This window comes from Chlorocebus sabaeus, chromosome 7 (assembly GCF_047675955.1).
Source record: "Chlorocebus sabaeus isolate Y175 chromosome 7, mChlSab1.0.hap1, whole genome shotgun sequence".
Taxonomy (NCBI): Eukaryota; Metazoa; Chordata; class Mammalia; order Primates; family Cercopithecidae; genus Chlorocebus; species Chlorocebus sabaeus.
The window spans coordinates 107,929,217-107,950,348 of NC_132910.1; the positions used below are offsets into that span (position 1 = coordinate 107,929,217).

The 21,132-nt window shown below is 36.4% G+C and overlaps 1 protein-coding gene across 4 annotated transcripts in view; it reads left to right on the forward strand.

Annotated features, from left to right (window-relative positions):
- The window catches only part of GLRB (glycine receptor beta), a 174,095-nt gene that overhangs the window by 72,093 nt on the left and 80,870 nt on the right, over positions 1-21,132 (forward strand). Inside the window, exons 1-2 of one of the 4 annotated variants that reach the window (XM_008000094.3) lie at positions 9,395-9,557; positions 11,261-11,411. The exons of 1 other annotated variant lie outside the window; for it this stretch is intronic. In XM_008000094.3, coding sequence (XP_007998285.1) covers positions 11,290-11,411 — 122 coding nt within the window. In that variant the 5' untranslated portion in view covers positions 9,395-9,557; positions 11,261-11,289. Of the gene's footprint in view, positions 1-9,394; positions 9,558-11,260; positions 11,412-21,132 lie in introns of those variants that run through there. 2 more of the 4 variants (XM_037993215.2, XM_008000096.3) reach the window with 2 other exon arrangements.

A 21,132-nucleotide genomic window follows, 5' to 3' on the forward strand; every position in this document is an offset into this window, starting at 1 on the left:
TTATGGACTGAATGTTTGTGTCCCCTCAAATTCATGTGTTAAAATACCCTCAATGTGATGGTATATTAGGAAGTAAGACTTTTGGGAAGTAATTAGGTCACGAGGGTGCAATTCTTATGAATGGGATTGGTGCCTTTATAAAAGAGACACCAGAGATGATTTCTCTCTCAGCCATGTGTGAATACAAAGAAAAGACAGATGTCTGCTAAACAGAAAGCAGTCCCTCATCAGACATAATATCTGCTGGTGCCTGATCTTGGACTTCCCAGCCTTCAAAACTGTGAGAAAGGAATGGTTATTGTTTAACGTGCTCAGTCTATGGTAGTCTATTATAGCAGCTTGAACTGACTCAGATATTCACAAATAGAGATGGTACTTGAAGTGATAGAAGTAGATTAAATGAACAGAGAGACTATGTGGAGTGAGAAGACCAGAGGGCCTGAGAAGGAAGTTTAAGGACCATCAGTTTTTAAGAAATGGGTAGAGTAATAAAAACCTATAAATGAGATGAACAATAAATAGCCAAAGGAAGCAGAGAAGAGGGAGTCACGGGAAGAGCAATTTCCGTGTAAGAGAGAACCATTTGCTACATCAAGGGATGAAGAGAGGTCAAACAAGGTAAAGATTCTAGAATGTTCAAATCATTGATGATGCTGGTTTGAGCAGGGCACGTGCAGTGGAAGACACTGGATTACAATACATTTGAGAGACGTGTAAGAAAATGAAGACAGACAGAGGATTTGCAAGTGTTTGCTCTTGAAGGTCTGGCTGTTGAGGGTCAGGTGTGAAAGTTGAATGTGCTTCATACTTAGGCTGGGGCAGAACAAGGTTTTTATTTTAAATGCTGGACACTTTGGTCTGTTGAATGATGGAGTCAGTGGAAAGGGTGAAGATGAAAGTAAAGAGAAGGGAGAGGAGAACTGATGTATCAGAATTCCTGAATTCATGAGAGGAAGATAAAATTCAAAGCACAGGTGGAGGAATTGATCCTGGACAGAAGAAACACAGAAGAAATGTTTTATTTTAACAGAATAGAAGGAGAAAAGAAAAATTCATAGCGTAAGTAGATTTGTTGAATGAACTTGAAGGCATTTCCATTTTGATGGCTTCCATTTTCTCATCTCTTGAGACTGAGGAGGAAAAATATGCTTGGAGGTTTGAGGAGAGTGGAGAATGCATGAAATAACCATGGAAAACAAAAGCAACGTTAATAAAATTCCTGAGCATGGAAAGGGCTTCTCTATTATACATGTCATTTTAAACTACAGATGCATCTCCACTTACATCAGGTTATGTCCCAATAAACACATCTTAAGTCCAAAAGTAGTGTAAGTTAAAATGCATTTAATGCTGGGAACAGAGCAGATGGTCTCTGACTTACAGTGTTTCTACTAATGATTTTTCAACTTTATGATGGTGCAAAAGTGATACATATTCAGTTGAAACCTTGTTGTTCATAAGAAGCTTCTTGTGCTCTGATGGGGTTTTATCCTGATAAACCTATTATTAAGTCCACCACTTTAAATTAAAGACCATCTGTATTCTACTGCATAATTAATCTGTTGACTCAATTTGGAGAAAGCAGGTAGCAGGCTTTACCCACTATTGGAATTTTGTCAAGGGAATGTAGCAGAAGGACAATGAAGTAGCTCAGGCTATCTATAAGAAAGTTTTTCCTGAAATTGTCTAACCACAATTTACATTCCCTTCCCTGCCACTTGAGTTGGGAATTCAAAGATCAAGGTGTCTGTCAGTTCAGTGTCTGGTAGGAATTCACTTTCTGGTTCACAGATAGCAGTCTTGCTGTGTCTTCATATGGTGGAAGGGGGCTAGAGAGCTCTCTGGGGTCCCTTTTATAAGAGCACTAATTCCATTCATAAGGGTCTACATTCATGACCTAATTACCACACAAAGGCTCTGCCTCCTAATACCGTCACACTGGGGGAAAGGACTTCAACATAGGAGCTTTCAGGGTACAAAAACATTCAGTCCATTGAACAAGGTGAAACAATATTGACTTTTTTTTTTTAATTTATAATATAACAGGCCAGGTGTGGTTGCTATGGCAGTAAGCACCTAGCACTTTGGGAGGCCGAGGCCAGAGGTTCACTTGAGCTCAGGAGTTCGAGACCAGCCTGGACAACATAGTGAGATATCATCTCTATTAAAAAAAAAAAAGTAATGTTTAAAAAGCAACAACAAAAATTAATATGCTAAAATACTTTATAAATCTTAAGAGAAAGACAACATTTTTCATTGATTCTCTCTTTCTTTCTTTTTTTTCCTCCACCATGAAGCATCCTGAGGGCTAATGTTGAATAGAACATGCTTTAAAAAATGCTAACCTGCAGAATTTCCTCCAAACATTTTATTCTGGTCCCTTTTTTTTTTCCTAACCCAACCTAATGGGTAAGAAACTTTCGTTTTGGCACATTTCCCAGCCAAGCCAGCCTCAGAACTGTATTTTTACCTCTTTGCTGATGCTATTACCCTAGAACAAATGTTCTTCTACTTCTGCATCAGTACTACATATAAATTCTATTGATAATTTTTTTAATTCAGCTAGAAAGATATAATCTCAAAAATCCCTGACAAACTTAAGCAAGTACATACTTAATGATGATGACATGTCGAGAGCTTGTCTGGTGAACCTAATTTTTCTTTCATTCTTTTTTTTTTTTTTTTTTCTTTTGATACAGGATCTCACTCTGTTGTCTTGACTGGAGTGCAGTGGCGTGATTTCAGCTCATTGTAACCTTAACCTCCCGAGCTCAGGAGATCCTTCTATATCAGCCTCCCGAGTAGCTCGGATCACATGTGCACACCACCATGACTGGCTAATTTTTGTATGTTTTGTAGACATGGGGTTTCGCCATGTTGCCCAGGTTGGTCTTGAACTCCTGGACTCAAGCAATCCACTCACCTTGGCTAGGATTACAGGTGTGAGCCACTGGGTCTGGCGCAGGGAGGCTATTTTTAAAGTCTTATTTTAAAACTTTAATACTTTGATAAATGCAGTGGTTTTCTTTCTATAGCTAATTTTTACTATTTGTATGACTGTTGCCTATCCACTTGCTTATTCTAAAAAAGTTATTAGAGAGCTGGTTCTTGTTCTTCTTATCTCATACCATATATATAAAAATTATAAATGGATTTTACTGGTACGGTTAATATAAAACATTTCCCACAAGACCAGATTTAGAATTCATAATCTGCATGTTTGGAGTTTTCAGTGGAACTGTCTTGGTATTAGAAAATCTGGAAGAATAAATTCTTTACATGATCTTCATGTAATGCTTCTGCAATATTAACTGTTTACCTAAGTCTTAAAGGAAGGAGAAAACAAAAAAAAATCAAGATTGACATTATTGACAAGTTTCTAAAACACAGATTTTTGGGTTGCTTATTAAACTGAGATTACATGTCTATTTTAGATTCCAAGGGAAGAGGACATGTTGCCATGAATATTTAAGACTTGAAATTCTGGCTTGTGGAGGATAGCATGACCTCTTCTCAGATCTGCAGGAATGCTGATGGGCAGATTCAGACGAGTCAACAATAACTTTGCTCAGACTTGGTAAAAACTGCTTTTGGAAGAGATTCTGTTTGGGAAATTTGTGGGCTGAGTTACTAGTCATCTGTTCCTGCCACAATAACTGTCATCATTGCTTCGAAGCAATATTTGGTTTGGAGCGGCCCCGAATGAACTGCCTATCATATGTTGACCACAAAATAAGAAGAATAAATAACTCACACAAACTGATCTGTGGTTGACAGTTGCTTGGTAATACCTACTTGGATATAAAGAATTTTGGCTAAAATTCATGATTCTGTATTATGAATGTTGGCCTTGCCTTAATAATAGAACTCTGAATAATCAATAGATTTATTTGTTTTTAAGACATATTCTTGAAACACACTAATAATAATATGTCATTTTCATAGAGGAAGGTGAATTTTTTTTTTTTTTTTTTTTGCTAAGGACTTAGGATATATGTCTAATTTATCGAAAAAGCTGTGTCAGAGTAGTGAATACTTTGACAATGCATTAAAATTTTGATATCTGTTTTAAGTCCACACACATCAAGGCACACATGGTTCTTCCCCATGGGGGTAAGCACTTGGTAGATACAAATGTGGGCCATTTAATTGTTCTGGACTGTTTCCTCAACTAGATGAAAGATAGTGTGATGCTCAAATTTATAAATAGAAATATCTTATTCATGCTTCTTCTGTCTTCTCATATTATCACAATTAGTGTGGTATTTCGGTTGAAGAGTATTGTTATTCTGTGTATCATAAGATGTTATTGAATATACAATTTATAGTCGCACAAAAATATTTTAAGGGCCAGTTTCCAGAATCAGACATATTTAGATACATATCTCTCTCAATCACTTACTAGTGAACTGACTTTGGAAAAATTATACAATGCTTGGGGATCTTTATCTGTAAATTACAACAAGAATAGTATTAACCTCATGAAGGTATTGAGGAGATAATAAATTCAAAGTACTTTGCTGTCAATCAATAATGATGGTCATTATTATTTTTGCTATTATTAATATGATGAACAGAAACAAACGTTAAGTAAAACATGACTCACATATTAGTTCATCTTTAAGGCCAATCTGGAGTTGGAGGTAAGAGCAACCCCTTTGACTTCAATTTTTTAATTTGCATTCAGTATTCTGTACAAAGACATCTATTTCTAAAAACTAAGCTTCTTTCACTTGCCTATGTGCAATTGGAGTCAGAGTCTTAATATTGTAAAGGACATGCAAGATGAAATAATCCTATCTCTTCTTCTTCCAACTCTAATACTCTGAATAAGTTAAATTCCCTTTCTGAGCCTCTCCCCTGGTTTCTCATCAAAAATATGGATATGAAAATAACTTGCAAGTACATTTGGAAGTTTTAAAACCATAATGTAGAAAACTTTTTTTTTTTGCAATTAATAGGTAATCCATGAAAGATGGCTACTATTGTTTAAAAGTTAGTTTAAAAATAAGAGATTGGAGAACATTTTAAGGATAATAGGCTATTTGAAGAAAACATATGGAAGCGATTTTATCAAATATCGAATAATGTTTTTATTATTCTAATAAGACTGGCTACACATCAACATTTCCTAATGTAAGTTTTACTGTCTTTTAAGTTTTATGAATAGTGTTTGCAAGATGCTGAATAACTGCCCCACTATTCTCATCATCTCCTGCTATAATCTTCTCTTTATTTGTATTTATTCTCCCATTATCTATTTTGATAAGTGTTTAAAGATTTGGAGGAGAACCACATCTAAAACAGCTGGACATACTTTTCTTGAAAATATCTGATTATTATACTGGTAAATGGACTGAAAGTTTGATGAAAAAATCTCATGAATGACTATTACAGTGCAGGCGATCATTAAAGAGGAAGTATGACTCCTGTAGAGAGAATACAGAAAAAAATAATTTATATCTTTAAACCATGTTGTAAGGCTATTTAGGCAGTGGCAACAGTGATGAGTATTTACGTCACACACAAAAAATGATTTGGTGAGAATACTCTCTCTGTATCCAAAGTTTGATTTCTTAGTATAACACAAGATATTTAGGGCTGTATTGAGGTTTATGATTAAATCAAATCAAATAAATATATTATAGGCCAGGTGAAGATGGATGCATAGAAAATAGGGTCCTTAGCTACTCAAGAGGCTGAGGTAGAAAGTTTGCTTGAGCACGAGAGGAGGAGGTTGCAGTGAGCCAAGATCATGCCACTGTGCTCCAGCCTGGGTGACAGAGCCAGACCCTGTGTCAAAAAAAAAAAAAAAAAAAAAAAAAAAAAAAAAAAAAAGAGAAGGTTAGAAGGTTTTTAGTGTTTAGATGTAGACCTACAAAATATTTTCAGTGTAGATGTACAGAAAGAAATGGAAAACAGGGTCCCAGTAAGTGAAAAATCCATGTACCCACAACAATTAAAAATAATTTAAAAAAACCAGTCACAACAAAATTCTATCATTCCATTAAGCAAATAAAAACAAGCGAAAATAGGGGTGGGCAATTATTGCTGACTTTTCTTCTCTGCAGCAGATTTTTAACGTCAATTAACCTGTTTATTTCTTAGAACAATCCTGCAAATTATGCATTGTCATTTTCATTTTGCTAATAAGGAAACATGAAATTTGAAGAAGTTAAGAAATGAGGCCAAGATTTATACATTCATTCAACACTATTCTAGGTGTGTGGGCAACATCAATGGACAAAAATAGATACAAATCTCTGCCTTCATGAAGCTTACATTTTAGCAAGGAAACAGGTCACAAAGGATAAGTACACTGTATGATGAATTGGGAGGTAATAAGTACTATGAAAACAAAAAGAAAAGCAGGCAAAGGGGGATTGGAAATCTTTGGATGGGAGAGGGTTTGCACTTTTAAATACCATTGGATAAATCTCTTTGAGACGATGACATCTGACATCTGGTTCCTGATGTTGAAGATATGAGGGAGTTACGTGTGTGGTGGTCTGGGGGGAAAGCATTTTAGACAGAGGAGCCAGTAACCTAAGATGGACCAGACCTGGCATTGGCATGTTGGAGAAGCAGCAAGATCAGTGGGGCTGAAAGAGAGACAGCCATTAGGAGAGAAGAAATCAGAGTTAGGGGGAGGAGATGCATAACAATTGAAGGTTTGTAGACCATTGTAAACACTTTGGTTTATAATGAGAGTAAAATGGGGACTAATTGCTGGTGTTGAGCTGAGGAATGACATAAACTGACATATGACATGTTTTAAAGGGATCACTCTGGCTGCTGTTTTGAGATTACTCAGGGAAGGGAGAGGACAATGATAGAGGCAGGGTGAGTAGCTAAAATGCTAGTAATCTAACGTAAAGATGAAGGTCACTCAGTCTAGGCTGGCTGCAGTAAAAAATCATAAGAAGTAGCTGAATTCCTGTTGTCATTTGAGAGTAAACAGGATTTCCTCAGAGATTTTGCTTGTGAGAAAAAGAGAGGAATCAAGAACAACTTCATGATTTTTGGCCTGAGCAACCCTAAGGATGAGGTTGCCATCAACTGAGAAGGAGAAGGCTGAATGTGGGGCAGATTTTAGGGAGAACAATAGTTCAGTTTGGGACACATTGAGTTTGACATGTTTATTAAATATGCAAGTTGAGATGTTGAAAAGGCAGTTAGATAGATGAGTCTGGAGAGACGTCTAGTGAGGAGAAGTACATTTGGGAGCTATCAACACCGTGTTTAAAACCATGTGACCAGACGAAATTACTAAAGGAGTGAATGTTGATAGAAATAAATAGAGAAAAGTAGAACACTTGACAGAATTGGGGAAAATAGGTTATTTCATGACATTATTTAGAAGCATCCCTTTTCACACTATGATATAAAAGTTATAGAAATATAGGTAAGCAGATCACCTTCATAGAAAAAATTTTCAGAATTCTGAACTTGACCATTTTACAGGCCTAGAAGAAGTGCTTTTAGGACATTAACTATATTTCTTAACCTTTGGGCAAAAAACCCACAAACCCATCCAAATTGCTGGACATGCTTTTCTTCTAAATAACCTAATTCTCCAATATAACACCCATGGATGGCATAGAAACAATACTAGGGAAGGTGAGCAAGTCAATTGTAGGTATTTTCAGCATAGTTCTTCCAAACGTGGACATTAGAGTTTGTACATAAAAGATGTTCATTTTATTACAGGAATCTGAATATCCTATTATTCTGAACTCTTAATAATTTCTCGATTACTTGAAAACTAAGTGTAAGGTTTTCTTCAACTTCTAAACTCCCCTGGTTGCATGAAAACTAATTTCTTTATCATTCTTCATATGACCTATTCACCTAAAATTATATCTTACGAAACGTATATTCCCAATATAGTTCTTTTAAATAAAGCATTAAAATCCAAAGTTATATCCTGATCCACTTTGGGGGTGGGGTGCTCCAAACAGTATGGCTCTTTGAATAATGATCATTTTGTAATGTCAGTAAGGTAACTATCACTTATTAATGATCACTACTCTTAGGTAGTAGAATATCTCATGAAGCTTAAGGAACACGATTATATGCAGGAAATGTTTCTTTCCTCCATATGCTGTGGGTGGAAAAATTTATTAGTGGATACATTTGTAGGTCCACAATACAATGCTAAGTGATGCTCACTTGAGACAATGCTTTTTTAATAAAAAAAAAAATCCATCAGGGCCTGGCACAGTGGGGTGGGGTGGCTCAAACCTGTAATCCCACCAGTTTGGGAGGCTGAGGCAGGCGGATGGCTTGAAGACAGAGTTGGAGACCATCCTGGACAACAAAGCCAGAGAGGCTGTCTCTTAAAAAAAAAAAAAAAAAAAAAATTAGTGGAGCGCAATGGCTTGTGCCTGTTGTTCCAGCCACTCTACCAGGAAGACTGAGACAAGAGGATCTCTTGATTGCCCAGAAGTTCAAGGTTGCGGTGAGCTATGATTGTGCCACTGCACTTCAGCCTGGGCAACAAAGTGAGATCCTGTTGCTTAAAAAGTAAAAATTAAAAAATCAATCAGGCATACATTCAAGAGGTAATAGGATAACCTTATCTGTTATCTAAGGGCTGCATATCCAAGTAATGGCTACTTCTTCACAAGGATGAGGGCAACAGCATTTTGCTCTCCTAAGGCAGAGACCATATCTGGCTCAGATATGTAAAAATCACTAACTTGGAATCTCTGGTAAATTTCTTTCAAGATCTGTAACTCTAAGTAAATCTCTTAATATACCTGAGTTTCAGATTCTTCATCTACAGAAGTGGAAGGATGACAAAACTTGCCCAGGAATGTGGTGAGGTCCACAGGAGATAAGGCCAGTGAAAGCTTTTTTGAAACTGTCCAGTTCTATACACATGTTAATTATGTAACCGATGTTAAAAATAGTATTACCTGTATGACTATACTCTCAGTAATTTTGACCAATTTAAGCTTGCTCAGAAAGGTAAGGCTTTTAGAAATTGGAAGACCCGGAGATGAAGTTGGATGTCTGGATTCCAGGCAAATGATGAAATGACAGAAAATGTGTTTTGTTCGCTTTGACCCAATAAGGTCATTTGTTTTTCTGTTGTTGTTTGTTGCTAGTGGTCAAAAGCTGACCCTAAGCAATCCCAGCTCCTTGAAAGGTTTTTTTCTTTTTGTACCAACACTATCATTCCCGCCCTTCGTCCCCAACTCCTTCAGTCCCCTAAGGAGTTAGAGGGGGCACATTTCTGCTCCGTAACCCCTCCAATGCCTGAAGGGGACGATGCCGTGACGTTGCTCTGTCGGGACACCTCTTCCCTCCCACGCCGGCGGTCGCCAGGTTCCCGCGCGGCCCGCGCTGTCCCCGCAGCGGCCCCGACCGCGGCACGCCACGGCGCAGGCTCCGTGGCCCGAGCAGGCGCGTCAGCCGAGCTCGGCGGTGGCGCGGGCGGCTGGGACGCAGCTGCCCCCGCTCGGCGCCCGCTGCACCCCCAGCAGCCACTGCCACCTCGGCCGGGAGCCTCCACGATCTCGCCCGGCGGTTGTGGGCAGGGGCGCCTCCGGGTAAGTGCCAGGAGCTCCACTTAGGAGAGGGGTCGCAGGGTGGGGCGGCGACGGTGGTCTGGGGACGGGAATAGACGCCTCCGCAGAAAGAGCGGGTCAAGCCCGGGGCGGCGGAGCGCGAGAAGCACTGCGGCGTGCAGGGGAGGAGGCGCGCTGCCCTGCGCGGGAGAGGGGAGCGGGGCGCCTGGCCGCGGCAGCCGGGTCCCCGCTGCGGTGGCGCCCGCGGAGACGCTCGTGGTGGAGGGATGCAGAGGGCCGGGGTAATTAGGGAACGCAAGGTTGGCCAGGAGTGCTCCTTGCGTTGTTTTGTTTATGAGGATCCTCCAGTCTATGCAGCTGTGCCCCTTGAAAAGATTGGGGGTGAGGACAGAGCAGAGTGTTGAATTTCTCTGTCGCCCCCTTCGAGCCGTTAGGAGGGCCCTCCGTTTTTGGGAGGCAAGGAGGTGAAAGTGGGAGAAGTACCTGCTGCTGTGGGCAAAGGTGTCTGGAAGCAGGTGCCGCTGTCAGCTGGGGGAAGGGAGCGTCCAATTCTGTAAAGTTGCCAGAGGAGAACCTTGTGTTGTGGCTATTGGTCTGATGAGCCTCCCTGTTGTCTTCAATTTAAAGTACCCAGGAAGAAGCCCCTCTGGCCTGCCTCGAGTGTGTGTTAAAGATAAATGTGGGGGGAAGAATCCTGAGGGGAAAAAAAGATGAAAAACATGCCATAAGGAGAAGCAAATTTATGAGGGTGAGATGGGTATTAAGTTAGCGTTGAAGAATATGACAGGTCTTTTACTCTGCAGAAAACAATGAAAGAGAAACAATTTATAGTTTGGAAATGAAGGATGCAGAAGAGGTTGAACTTCTCTAGTGTCAGTAGAAGCTTGATTATTTTTTATTCATCAGACTCTGGCAAGAATATAATTCTAATTTGAGCGTGAAAAATATTATCAAAATATAGCTAGGACGATAATTTGAAAAAAATGTAACAACACTTGTTTTATTTCATATAATGTTACCTAGAATTTCTGAAGTAATCTTTCTGATGGTAAATGTTAGTAGCAAATAAGTAGGAAAGCTTTAAAGCTAACTTAAGAGGCACCTTTTTGGGTCAAAAAGGTAGCTTGCCAATTTAATGTGTTTAAATAAAAAAGCAATGAATTTTGAATGTGAAACTCTTTGATATTAATTTTTTTCTTTTATTTGTCAGGTTTTTAATACTTAGAATTGTCTTTTTCTTTAAAATACATTGTTTTTGAAAAACTATACGTAAGAACTTCAAACAAAATAAAAATTTAAAAAGAAAAAGATACTTCCAGTGTACTAGTCCAAGATAATAATTTTAACGCTATGTTAAAGCATGCTTCCAAGTATCTTTCTAAACATATTTTTGATATACTGTGCAATTCAATATCAATTTATAATTTTGTGTAGCTGTAGAATCAGAAATTTTATACAGTAACCTATAATATCTCATTGGCGGTCTTGTTTTCTATGTGCCATTATTTAAATTGACTTTTATTGCTATATAAAAGAGACTTTACAATACTACATGAAAAATACTAAATATGTTGTGAAATATTACCACGTAGGACTGAGCAATGAGGATTTGATGTACAAATGTACTTGCCTTTTGGGTAGTAATGATTATATTCCTTAAAGGAACAGTCATATAGTTATCGTTTGCTTCATATGTGTAAACATTTTCTTGTTCTCTCTTGTAGATCGATCTTCCGAAATTTAAGTTTTCAAGATGAAGTTTTTATTGACAACTGCCTTTTTAATTTTAATTTCCTTGTGGGTGGAAGAAGCCTATTCTAAGGAAAAGTCTTCAAAGAAAGGGAAGGGGAAAAAGAAGCAGTATCTATGCCCATCGTATGTTCTTCATGTCTTATATTCTTATATGGAGAAATGTTATTGCGTGTTTTGTAAAAGTAAGGTGGTTTATGAAGACACACATCAACAAAACTTTTCGTATCACAATATATATCCATCTGTTGCAGAGACAGAAAATGATAGGGTGAAGAGAGCTTTAGAATGTGAGAATTAATTCCCAGTGTTCAAGGTGGTTTTACAGTTTTCTTTTTTCTTTTTTTTGTCATGCCATAGGTTTATATAATTTTTATACATTGTTTGCAGAAGCAGAAAAAGTCACTTTTTTTCTTATGCTAAATGTGCTGTGCAACTTTAATTGGATACTGATATACTGTGTTTTGGGCAAATACCAGTTCAAAAAGTTTTTATTAAAAAAAAAAAACCCTAAAATATTTAACAATATTTTATTTAAAAGTCAGATAGGTAACTGTGAACTTAAGATCAATTTATATGTATGCAAGGCAAAAGGAAATTCATATGATAGATCAATTTTCTATTTTAGTAATTGTAAATAAGTTATATTAGGAAATTAGGATATTTTGTAGAAAGCAGGTCATTAAATTTGAAATTGCTTGAAAACACAAATTCTAAATCCAACACATCCACCACAAAAGACAGTTTTGTGGTGTGGAGTCTTTTTTTTTTTTTTTTTAGATGAAGTCTTGTTCTGTCACCCAGGCTGAAGTGCAGTGGCACAATATCTGCTCACTGCAACCTCCACCTCCCGGGTTCAAGCAATTCTCCCGCCTCAGCCTGCCAAGTAGCTGGGATTACAGACTCCTACCACCATGCCCAGCAAATTTTTGTATTTTTTAGTAGAGATGGTGTTTTGCCATGTTGACCTGGCTGGTCTCGAACTCCTGACCCCAGGTGATCTGCACGCCTTGGCCTCCTAAAGTGCTGGGATTGCAGGCATGGGTCAGCACACCTGGCCAAGTATTTTTTTTAATAGGAAAGATTAACGTGACTAGTCAATGAAAGTAAAATAGAGCAATTGGATAGTATATAAGTAAACAACTTTCTCAAAATATAATGTGCTTTTAGGTAATAATGCAATATATGCAGTGATTTGGAACAAAAGTTAACTTTCTATTACAGGTCATCTTCAATTAATATTTATCACATGTAATGTTGATCATAGATAACATTTTATTCCAGCATCATTATTATTTAAAAAGAGATTATTATGGTTTTACAGATGTTCCATAAGAGATAAGGTACATTTTGGGAAGTATATTTTGTAAAGAAAGGACATTAGAATTTGTATTTTGTAATAGGTGTTTGTATGAATTTGTGAGAGTAAAATTCTGGAGACAGTATCATGATTCACATAATGTCTAGCATTAAATTAAGCTCCATTTGAAGGGATAGTTCCTGATGTTCACCCTTAATAGTCCTGCTTATTCTAGTGCTGCAGCACAATCTGATGTCAGGGCCAAATTTCTGGGTATATATGACACAATGGCCCTGAATTATGTTTGTGTTTCCCTCCTTGGCCATCTGCCTAGCTGGGTATCAACTGGGAACAATGGAGGCAGGTTCAGGAATAACCACAATCTACAATCATCTCAACTCTTCACTGTTACAGTTTTTGTGCCACAAGCTGGAGATTAGTATTTTAGGGAACCGGACATTGTCAGGCCTTAGTCTTCCCAAGCGAAAGGACACTTCTTCGTGTTTTAGATATTCTTTCTATTACTTTTTCTTTGATGAATATTGGCACATTAACACAAACTGTTGTCTGTGTCGTATAGTCACCGTAATTCTATGTATGGAATCAAGCCATCTTGGGTTTCTCTGTATGAGGAAGCTGATAAGGCTCTTGTTCTCCCAGTACACCCACCCCGCGTCCTACATCAAATGTCATAATCAAATTATTCTGAAGATGGCAACAGCAAATCTTATAACTACCATATATATTATGAGAGTATTTTAGAGGACATTCTCTTTTCACAACTACATTATTAAATAGCTTTATGTGTAGACTGTATATGCTTATGGTGTGTATAGTTATTTAAGACAGATTTTCAAAGTGAAATTTAGTAAAGAGTACAACAGTAAGAGTTCTCTTCTTATGAATATGACATCTTCAAGTGGAAGACCCAACATACACCTGTTAAGCCCATATCTCAGCATTTTAGATATGTTGAGTAATTTAGATATGTTGCTATAAAATTGAGAAATTTTATATTTGAATTTTTATATTATAGGTTTTATTTTTAATAATTATGAGACTAGATCAAGCTTTATGAACAGTTGTGATGTCATGCTGCCAGAAGTCTGGCTTGTTAAAAGGTGGATGTACCTTGGAGAGCTAGAGTTGTGTATTTTTCATTTGCGCATTTTGTTAAGAATTCTGATTTGATTATCACTGAATTAAGAACTTCAGAAGACTAGGGTTGTCCCTGACTATGATTGGATCTATCATATCAAATTTCTTTCAGAAGTCTTGATTAAGAATTTGAGCTATAATAATGAGCCGTGAAACAATATGCAAATTGTGTGTATCTTAGAGAATGATCCAGTTTGTTTAGCCCATGTAAGTTGCTTATTTATGAAACATCTTGACTAAGAGGAATATTTAAAACTACAAAACCCAGAAATCAAGTACAGATTACCCTAATACTCCTCAGGATGGTGAAATTCTTGCCCAGTGATGTTTTCATTTGTTTACACTTTTGTTTTTTTTTGAGTAGAGTGGATGAAGCAATGTGGGTGCACAGACATAAGCAGTTCATGTGCAGCAATCCGGAGTGAAATCTTCCAGTTTTACTGTTATTACAACATTTCCCCCCAAGAGTGTAAAAAGAGGAAACATGTTTTAAAATGTAGGAGAAATAAAGACTTGAGTTCCTTGATATTCTAGGATTTAATATTGATGCTGAGCTTGAGTCAGATCATAAACTTTTCTTGAACTCTTTGCTGTTTCTTTTCTCTAACCTGTTGTTTTTTTGATATGTAAGTGAAGCACTAGTACCATATTGACAAAGTATCTGATAAATTTGCTTCCAAAAACTTTAGAAATTTAATATGTATTAACAAATAAGAAATAAACTTTAAATTAATAAAAATATTTTAGATAAGTCCTTGGACAGTTACCTTCTTATTTTACAGCTTACATTTGACATTGCCTTTAATCTTTTGGTCTTTCCTCTGACTTTTCATTCTACCTGAGTAATTTTGTAGAAATCTATGGTTGTAGTTACCATCCTCCTGAGTCTTTATGTACAGCTCAGATTTCTCTAAAGAGTGCCACACCCATACATCCACCATTTCAACTTGACCGTCCCATTATGAAACTCAAATTTAGCTTGGAATGATAAAACCTGTACTCAGAATCATGTGACTAATACAATGAATAATCACTGTATAAAGAGTGGTGAACTCCTCTTCTCACCAGATGACACCATTTCCACCTTTTCTTTCATACTACAATCCTAGGGATCACCTTAGACCATCTCTTTCTACCTTAGCTTCTCAAATTCAGTAGTCACCAGAATTCATCAATTACTGTCTCTGGAATACGTCTTACATTTTCATTCCCATGTGGGACATTGCTGTAGCTACTCTTCCACCCTCTTCATTGACTCCTTTTCAACCTTCCTGCTTCTTACCTTCCTCTATCAATTCATGTGCCACACTGACCTTACTGTGTATTTTCCCAATAGTATCCTTCGTCTAGTCAGGTCATGTCAATATTGAAAACACTTTAAGGGACACCACAGTGTTCTAGATAAGGTGGAAATTTTTTGGCTCCATGCACAAGGTTCCTGATGAACTGGCCTCTGATACCTCCAGCAGTATCTTCCCTATCCCGACCCCTGCCCCTGCCTAAGCCTCACACACATCAACTCTCATACACCCGTGCTCTTTCACATCTCTGCAAGTGTTCTTCCCTTTCCCTGAAATGCCAATGCTTTTCTTCTTTTTAGTTAACCTGTGTCAGTGGGTCTCATCCAAATTTATGGCTATAACTGCCACTTACTGTTGATTTTTATGTCTGTATATACAGCCCTTACCTCTCTGAAGAGCACCACACTCATACATCCAACATTTTAATCTGATTGTTCCATAATGACCTCAAACTTAACTCAGACTCAAACCCTTCTTTGGGAAATCTTCTTTGGGAAATCTTTCCTAATCCTGACAATGAGATTTAGATAATCACATTCTGTGCCCCCACAGTTCCCCAATTGCCACTCATGTTTATAATATAGTATGATAATTATTGTAATTGTTGGCTTTCCCCACTAGATTGTAAGCTCCTTGAGAGCAGTGTCTTGAATAACTTCATCACCAGAGAGTGACATAGTTCTTGGTGCAAAATATACATATAATACAAATTTATTTAATGAAGTGAATAAAAACCTAAAGATCTTTGACTATCTCTTATTAAGTCATTATATCTGGATTTTGTTAAGTTACCTGAAATTGACTGATATGATCCCTATGGAAAATTTAGAAATATGGTCTCAGTATAAGGATAACTAGGTGAGTTAACAGCTAGGTAATTAGTGGAACATCTTCATCCTGGATTATGTTACCTGGTTCAGTTTTGGCCTCATCATAATCAATTATTTGTGAGTGACTGAAATAAAACTATACAGAGAAAAAATCCAAACTGAGGTTATGTGATACTCAGACATGTAGTGAATATGTGAGACAGAATTAGGATCCAGTATGATCTTGAAGGGCTAAATGAGATTGGTCTAACACTGTCGAAGAATAAATTGCACTTTGGTCTACAAGCCACTTGGGTAAGTATAGGATGAGGAAAAACATAGCTTGGCAGAGCACATTTGGGAAAAATATTACATAAGAATTATCAGGCAAATGAATAGTGTTTCATATATATATGTATATATATACACACACACACATACATACAATTTAGTATTTTAAGAAAGACATTCTTAAAATTAACATATTCTTAACATAAAGTTAGTAAAATAAAAACTTTATTTTATTTTTTTTTATTTTTATTTATTTATTTATTTATTTTTTTAATTTATTTATTATTATTAAACTTCAAGTTGTAGGGTACATGTGCACAACGTGCAGGTTTGCTACATATGTATACTTGTGCCATGTTGGTGTGCTGCACCCATATACCTGATGTAAAAACTTTATTTTAATAGTGAAACTATTTTACTAATTTTATGTTAAGTACGTTACTTAATGGAAGTATTTAAAGCAAGGTTTACAGAGATTTCTGCTCTGTGCTAGTGCAGAAGTATTTTCAGGAGAGAGAAATAATAATAGTAGAAGTAATTAAAATCATGTCATATTAGGAAGAGCTGAAGGAACTGAGATACTTGAAAATTGTCTCCAAAGTTTTAAAAAACTGTGATGGTGATGAGAAAGTAGACTTTGTTGCTTGGCACCAATAATTAAAACCAGTACCAATGAATACAAGCTACAGGGAGGGACATTTTTGACTCCAAGTTAAGAACTTTCTAAGAGTTCTGCCTAGACGTAATTGATTGGGAAGGGATGTAGTGAAGTTCATGATAAGTGGAGGTATGCAGGCACGTGGGATAATTACTTGGTGGGCATATTTTAGAGAAAGTTTGAGCATTAGACAGGCGGTTAGACCAGAGACTGATAGAATCTGATTTCAACTTGTGCAATTTTTAAGATTCAGCGATTCTAATTTATCATATTTGAATACAGCTTTATCATTATCTAATAGCAAAGTGACCCATAGAGAATTATGTTTTAAAAATTTTATCTTGATCTATCTATATATGTATATCTTTATTTTAGGGGAATTCACTTAGAAAGCTCTAGTACATAAGATAAATATATGTTGGTGTGTGTTAATAATAAGGATTTAAAAACCTTATTATTAAGTTTTGACATTTCATGAATAATATTTTTTAAAACATTTCTTTCAAACCCAGAGAAACTTTTCTCTTTTCTGACCTTAGCTGTAATAGTAAGAAGAAATATATCAAGCTACTATAAATTTCAAGAAATTATAATCACAGGATAACAAATATAATGATCTAATAAATGCCTGCCATAATTTATAAGGCTTAGTTTTATGGTTTTATATTTGTAGATACATCATATATGGAACTAGAACATACTAAAATAAACTTTCAGATTTTTTGATTGAATAACAGTGATTAAAAACCAGAACTCCCTCAACTAAAAATGAAACTGAATATTATTTGCCATTTCTATTTTTGCTCATAGCAGACATAATAAGCACTTTTTAACAATTAACTTGGCCAAGCTATACAACTCCTTGTCACATACTACATTTATTTTTGCCACCACTGTTAGGGAAACTTCTATCTTTTGTTGAAGACTGTTTGAATTTCAAACATTTGATAACTTACAATAAGTGAAACTAATATGTTTGAAAGTTGCATTTGAAATATCACCTCTTTTCTCCCATTTTGTTCCATACTTATATCTTAGGTCTGGAAAGCTTAATAACAAGCCCTTAAGTGTTGAGGGCTGCTATTATTTATAGTAGTGTTAGTATGTATTATCCTACCTTCTAAATTATCTTTCCTTCAAGCTGTTGGCACTCTAACTTTAAAATGATTGCATAAATAACTTTTAGTTTTTATTCTCGTTCTGTGCGTATATTGAGAAAATGTGATTTCTTTCTGTTAGTTTTTTCATAAACAAAAAAATTGTGTGTGCATATGTAAATGGTTTGATGCTGTTATGAGATTTTTTTGTCTCCTTCAGAGAGAGATTGTACCATTGAATGATAGCATTTTTGTACTTCAGTCTGCATGTACTAAGAAGGGTAGATTACTGTTGATTATTCATTGATAATTCAATGCCACCATATGCTGACTGTTATATTAGCCATCTTCCTATTCTGACTCTTTTATCTCCTTTATCTTCTATTTGTTAATAGACAAAATAGATTTTAGTATAATTCCAGTTTCTTACTTCCTAGTGGAAATATTCAAGACAAAGACATTGGCCAAGAGATGAAAGGCTGATTGGAAAAAGATATGCGTAATCTATAAAATGGATACTATTGAAAATTGCCTGTTATTACTGTTACATAGCTAGATTGAATTTTTCACTGATGTTTAGTTATGTATTTTCTTATTACCTATTGAACAATTCAATTTTAATGGCACGCTGTTATTTTGCAATCAATTGAATTGATCTTCTTTTTCCAAAAGGAAATCAGCATCCTTATTATTCCAGTTACCCAGGCATGAAGCTTAAATGGAATCTAACATTCTCTTAAAATGATCTCCTGTATCTGCCATGTTCAATTATTTTTTCACTGCATCTGCTCTTACCATTATTTTATTTTCCTCTTTGGAGACAGGATCTAATTCTGTCACCCAGGCTGGAATGCGGTGCAGGATCTAATTCTGTCACCCAGGCTGGAATGCGGTGTTGTGATCATAGCTCATTGCAGCCTCCAACTCTTGGGCTCCAGCAGTGCTCCTGCCTTGGCCTCCTGAAGTACAGAGATTCCAGGCATGAGCCACCATGCCCAACCAACTTTATTTTTAACATATATGTTACTATATCTTCCTAGTTATTCACCCTAGCTTTTCTATCATTACTATCCATCTTAACATGCCGTCTGTATTTTCATCTTTTTTTTTTTTTTTTTGAGATGGAGTCTTGCTCTGTTACCCAGGTTGGAGTACAATGGCATGATCTCGGCTCACTGCAACCTCCGCCTCCCTGGTTCAAGTGATGCTCCTGCCTCAGCCTCCTGAGTAGCTGGGACTACAGGCATGTGCCACCACACCTGGCTAATTTTTTGTATTTTTAGTAGAGATGGGGTTTCACTGTGTTAGCCAGGATGGTCTTGATCTCCTGACCTTGTGATCCACCCACCTCGGCCTCTCAAAGTGCTGGGATTAGAGGCGTGAGCCACTGTGCCCAGCCTGTATTTTCATCTTGTTATTCTTATGTTTAAGAACTTCCAATATCTTATTACTGGATGGTTCTTGAACTCCAGTACATACTTCTTACCTCGATTTTCAAGGGCCTCCCTAACTTATATTTCTAAATGTATGTGAAACAATTCTCTTATATTTTGTATGTAGGTATGTATATATGCATGTATGTTTTTAGAGACAGGGTCTTACTCTGTTGCCCAGGCTGGAGTTCAGTGGTGTATCATAGCTCATTGCAACCTCAAACTCCTGGCGTCAAGTGGTCCTCCCACCTTGGCCTCTCAGAGTCTTGGGGTTACAGTTGTCAGCCATACCCAAGCCTACTCTCTTATTTTGGGAAGACTTATCTGCCCTTGTTCCTAATCTTCCCTTGCTATTAGGTATGCTTGGACATGTTTATGTTTGGAATGACAACTTCTTGCTTAATATATCTAGGATTTACTAGTCCCTCAGAGCTCATCTTAGATATTACTTTGCTTTATAAAACATTAAAAAAAGGTTTTAGCTGAGAATATGATTAATCTGAATTAATAGTGTTGTGACTTATTAATGCTTTGATGTCTTGGATATTGATAGAAAGACAATGTTTAGAAAGAGAAAAGTATTAATCTCATGGTGAGTATGTTACCTGAAGCATTATGTTGAGTTCTGGTTGCCATAATTTATGAGAGTTAGAATTACATGTGAGTTTGTTTGGAGAATCACGATCGGTATTTGCACGAATGTGAAAGTCTGTTGTGCTGTTCAATTAATTGTAATGTGCATTATTTTCTCTGAAGAATAGAAGAGTAATTACCTTCTATTTGAGATGTTGTCGTATAAAATGAACTAGACTTTCATTGTCTGACTCCGAGTTACAGAATTAAGACCAAAGAGAGAAACAGAGGAAGATAAATTCAATTAAAGGAAGATATAGAACTGTCCAAAGAGAAAATGGGTTTCTTTAGGAGCTTCTTTGTTGCTGGAGTGACTGAACATAGCTTGGGGAGGGACACGACCCAAATAACATCAATGGGAAGTTACAAATATTTAAAAATTCTTTTTATGCCCAAAATCTCATGGGCCTATGATTAAAACTGAAATTAAACTCCCTGTTCTTGATATCTCGGAATCCTTTCTGTGCATACTGGATGTTTTGACACTTGGTTAGAATTAGTTCTTTATACAATGATGTCTTTCATTTTCTAGTTGAACTCTATTGTGTAGTTTTAACTCTTTAACTAAATTGTAAGTACTTGAGATGAAATGATTATATATACTTTTATATCCTGCCCTACTTCAAAATTGTTTGCATAAGAGCTCCATTTGTGCTTGCTATTTCAAAGGAAATTAAATGGGTAGTTGATGATATAGACAAATCCTAAATTAATCTTTTGATGGGTTAGTGGTTCACTGGGACTGTGTTTAGATGTTTAGAGGTAAAACGTGTGTTGTTTAAAATTTACTTTTAAATTTAAAATTTGCTTTTAAAATGTCTACTAAATCATGATGGCAAAGGCATTATATAAGAAGATAGCAGAAAGAACACCACTGTCTCCTTTAGCACTTTTGCTAATTGATTGTATAACTTTCAATAAGTCACTTAATCTGAGTCTCAGTTTTCTCATTTGTATAGTGAAAAGTTTGATCTCAATATCTCCTAATTTTATTCATTCATTAATTTATGGCAGCCATATCTTTTATGATACAATACGGTTTTGTTTGCAATTGCTTTTGTAACTTTATATTCAGGGTTAACTACTTTAGTGTTTTGTTGGTGCTTTTTGTTTTCCAATTTTTAACCAGTCAAGCCTGACCAGTGGAAAAGTCATACACAAAATTCT